Raw genomic sequence first — 4,228 nt, forward strand, 5'->3', positions numbered from 1 at the left:
TATAAAACTAAACAAAAATAAATATACAAAATTATTAAAAAAAAAATAAAATTTAACAAAAGAACCACCCAATAATTATTGCGAAAGAATATATAAAACCTAAAAAAAATTTAAAATCATTAAAAAAGAATATTAAATCTCCGAGAAGCTATGTTTGGAGACAAGAATAGCATATTCGATGGCGAGAGGTGTTTCTTACGTTGCGACAACGACATTGTTCTTACAATGAACATTGATAGTAAACGAGGAACGGCGATGTTGGACAAGAAACAAAAGAAACATCTAAAACTTAAGAAAAAGAAACGGCCAAAATCACTGAAAAAGAACATTCAGACCCTAACAAAAAAAAACATCTAAATCTTGATGAAAATAAACATATCCAAAATATGATGAAAAGCAACATCTAAAACCTGACAAAAAAATATTCAAAACATGATGAAAAGAACATAAAAAATCTAAGAAAAAAGAATATTCAAAACCATTTTAAAATAAAACATTCAAAATAAAAAAAAATCAAATATAACAAAAAATTAAAAAGCATCCACATACATAATAAGAAGAATGTGACGGCGGAGGATCGATTATTGTGCGGTTGGCAAAAATAGTTGTATGGAGGAGTGTTACTGTTAAAAAAGAAGCCGTAAAAGAGGAAAAAGAAGGTGAGAGTTTTAGTTTTAAAGTAATAATTTACTGTAAATAGCTAGTATTCTAATTAGTTACCTACCATGATTGAAATATAACTCTTCTATAAAAAAAAAGCAAGTTCAATTTCAACCCATTCGAGTTATAGCTCGAGTGAACTACTAACTCGATCCATGTCTTTTTTTATGAAGAACTACTAACTCGATCTCTGACGAAAAAAAAGAGCTACTTCGGCCCTTGTCTCTCCTCTCCGTGAGACAACATGGCCATTCCATGAGTTTTGTCGTCAAACAGTACACTAGCAAAAGTTGTTAATCTGGCATGTTAAGTTGTGTTGAGATGGACGTTAAGTGTCAATGTGGATGGTTAAAAAAGAACAGGATTGATTTGTCCCAAAACTCAAATTGGTCTATTTGTCCCATTCATTTAGATAAAATGGCGTCGTTTTAACGCTAAATTAATCAGAAATCTATTTGTCCTAAAAAATTTTGATATAATATTTTTAAATTATTTTTTATTACATATATATTTTTAATAAATTATTAAAAATATAGTATAATAAGTACAAATTAATTAATAAATTATTTAAATTTAAAATATTATTTATTATAAAACTAAATAAATAATTTTCAATAAAATTTTTAAATATATAAATAATAAAATTAAAATACATGTAATAAATTAGTAATAATAATCTTGTGATGTATTATTAAGTTTATTATCTAGATAATTTAAGTAATAAAAAAAAATTATAAACACATTATTTAACATATGTGTCATGTACAACAACAACAACAACAACAACAACAACAACAACAACAACATATGAAGATTAATTAAAATTTTTTGTACATTGAGTTTAAAATGTCATAATAATTAAAAAGTGATGACTTATTATGAACTTTAAGTCTTTAAGAATCGCATTGTTTGTATGTATATAGCCATATATAAAATGATATCTCTTATATATCACCAATAAAACCAATGCAAATCAACAAAAACTGAATAACAAAGTAAAACTACAAATCTAGTGCACCAATTAACCTAGAAGCAAAATTATAGAAAAATAAAAATTTTTATTTTTATTTTAATGTTTTAATAATTTTGGAAACTTAGAAGATAATAAGTCATTATTTTATTTTTGTAAGTTTAGAAAAATATAGAGAGAATTTGAGGGAATAAAAAAAGATATAAAATCAAATAAGTGAATAAAAAAATTAAAATAGAAATAAAAAAGTGATATTTAAGAGAGAAAAATATTTTTTTTTTACCAAAGATAGGAGAATCGAACCCATGATCTCTTAATTGAGTATGGAGAGACTATGCCATTTAATCTATAACTCATTGGCAAAGAAAAAAAATACTTATTCTTAAGATATAAAAAAGTTTAATAAATTTTAGTTTTATAGAGTTAGGAGGATAATTAGGTTTATTATTTAATCCTCTCAATCATTTTTCATTTATTTAATATCTATAATAATGTGTCAAGTATTATTAATTAATTTATATTTATATTTATTATACTATATATTCAAAAATTTATTTTAAAAAATACTAATTCAGAAATGGTGTTATCTTTGGTGAAAAAGTGACGGAAACTGAATTGGTAGTTCATTCATTATTCTCAGCAGCAAAAGAAGTGACTGTTGAAATTTTGTAATTATTGGATCTAAAATTGCACTCAAGTCATGATGGAATATGGATCTTTCTTCCCCTCATGTCTATCCACCAAAAGGATGGAAATTGTGTGGTCATTATTTCAGAATTGAATTTTGAATGAATACAAAATACATTATTACTCTCAACAAGCACGTGCGAAGCTATTCAAACAGTAACTAAACTCTTATGTACTCAAATTCTAATCATCACTCGCTTTTATTTAATCAGAGTATTGATGAAATAACTAGCATGACGCCTTCAGCTTTTGCCTCTGTCAACAAAAGTTTCTCAATTGTAAGCCAGGTTTCCACATCAAAGCAGCGAAGCCATATTAATATCAATGTCGTCTAAGCAAAGGTAATTCTTAATTAATTCTTAATATATATCACAGCACATATTTTTATTAGAAGCAAGTTGATCAAGCCACCGCTATTACTTTCAGCGTTTTACTGCCAATTTTTTTCTTTAGTGACTTAGAAAATAGTATGTTATATGAGTGGATTATGTGAACAAGTGATGTTGGACCAATTGATAGTAGATTTAGTTTAGTTTCTTAATCATACCTTGATGCAAATCTACTTTGATTTTTAGGTTGGAAGGCAAGGTTGCAATTGTGACCGGGGGAGCAAGTGGAATAGGAGCAGAAGCAGCGAGATTATTTGTGGAAAACGGTGCACTTGTAGTTATAACAGATGTTAACGATGAATTGGGGCTTCAAGTTGCAAGTTCCATTGGCGTAGACAAGGTGAGTTACCATCACTGCGACGTTAGAGACGAGAAACAAGTTGAAGAAACCGTTGCTTTCACTATCAAGAAATATGGAAGCTTAGATATCATGTTCAGTAACGCTGGAATTACAGGCTCTCTCTGTAACATACTTGATTTGGATTTGAATGACTTTGATAACACAGTAGCTGTGAATGTTCGTGGAGCAGCGGCGTGTATTAAGCACGCGGCACGTGTCATGGTGGAAAGAAAGACACGTGGCTCCATAATTTGCACTGCTAGTATAGCTTCTTTGGTTGGTGGCGCTGGAGCTGGTCATGGTTATACCGCATCCAAACATGGCCTTGTGGGTCTTGTGCGTTCGGCGTGTGGTGAGCTTGGAGCTTATGGGATTAGGGTCAATTCGATTTCACCTTATGTTATGGCCACACCTTTGGCATGTGAAGCTCTTGGTATGGAAGCAAGCGAAGTTGAAAGTGCTGGTGTTGCTGGTGCCAATTTGCAGGGGATTGTGTTGAAGCCAATTCATGTTGCACAAACGGCTTTGTTTCTTGCTTCTAATGAATCTGCTTATATTAGTGGACACAATTTGGTCGTTGACGGAGGTTTGTTAGCCGTTAATATCCCTGTTTCAAAAAATAAATGAAGTTCTCGTTGATATTACAGAGTAATAAGTTGGATGTGGGTTATATGCTTATCAGTTCCGCTACGTTATCAACAGCTGACAACTTCTGCCAACTCTTATTTATAACTGTATTTTATGGAAGTGTCTTCGTAGATGTGTCTAATAAAAATATCTTTTTATGATTGTGTTTAATAGAAGTGTCTTTATAGATATATTTTCTGAATGTGTCTCTTTATATATGTATTTAAAATATAATAATTAATTATTATTGATAATAAATTGACAGATAATATGTTGGTACCATATATTTTTCCTATGCCTATTATTTAAAATTTGATGTATGTTCGTTTTTGTTTCTTTACCTCCTAGCAATTTATGATGTGTGGACTGTGGTATAATTTTGATTTTTTTTTACTATTTAAACCTTGTTCATACCCTGGCCCAATAAATAGGGCCCAATATCTAAGCAAAGAAGCCCAACCCAAAGGGTTGGCCCTCCTCCAGTACCAGCCTTCGTCCCAGAAGTCGGTACTAAACACGACCTGCTCCAAAGAAGTCGGATACGAGGGTTAGCTG

General features: G+C 30.3%; 1 protein-coding gene across 2 annotated transcripts; it reads left to right on the top strand.

Annotated features, from left to right (window-relative positions):
- On the top strand, positions 2,436–4,063 carry LOC107646035 (short-chain dehydrogenase reductase 3b). 2 transcript variants are annotated; one of them, XM_016350220.2, is made up of 3 exons: positions 2,436–2,658; positions 2,893–3,722; positions 3,973–4,063. In XM_016350220.2, exons 1-2 carry the CDS (start codon positions 2,642–2,644, stop codon positions 3,671–3,673), a joined length of 798 nt encoding a protein of 265 aa, XP_016205706.1. In that variant the 5' UTR covers positions 2,436–2,641; the 3' UTR covers positions 3,674–3,722; positions 3,973–4,063. The 2 variants fall into 2 exon arrangements, with proteins under 2 accessions (XP_016205706.1, XP_020959593.1); XM_021103934.1 differs by lacking the exon at positions 3,973–4,063 and having other exon boundaries at positions 2,893–3,844.

The sequence above is a fragment of the Arachis ipaensis genome, chromosome B06 (genome assembly GCF_000816755.2).
Source record: "Arachis ipaensis cultivar K30076 chromosome B06, Araip1.1, whole genome shotgun sequence".
Classification (NCBI taxonomy): Eukaryota; Viridiplantae; Streptophyta; class Magnoliopsida; order Fabales; family Fabaceae; genus Arachis; species Arachis ipaensis.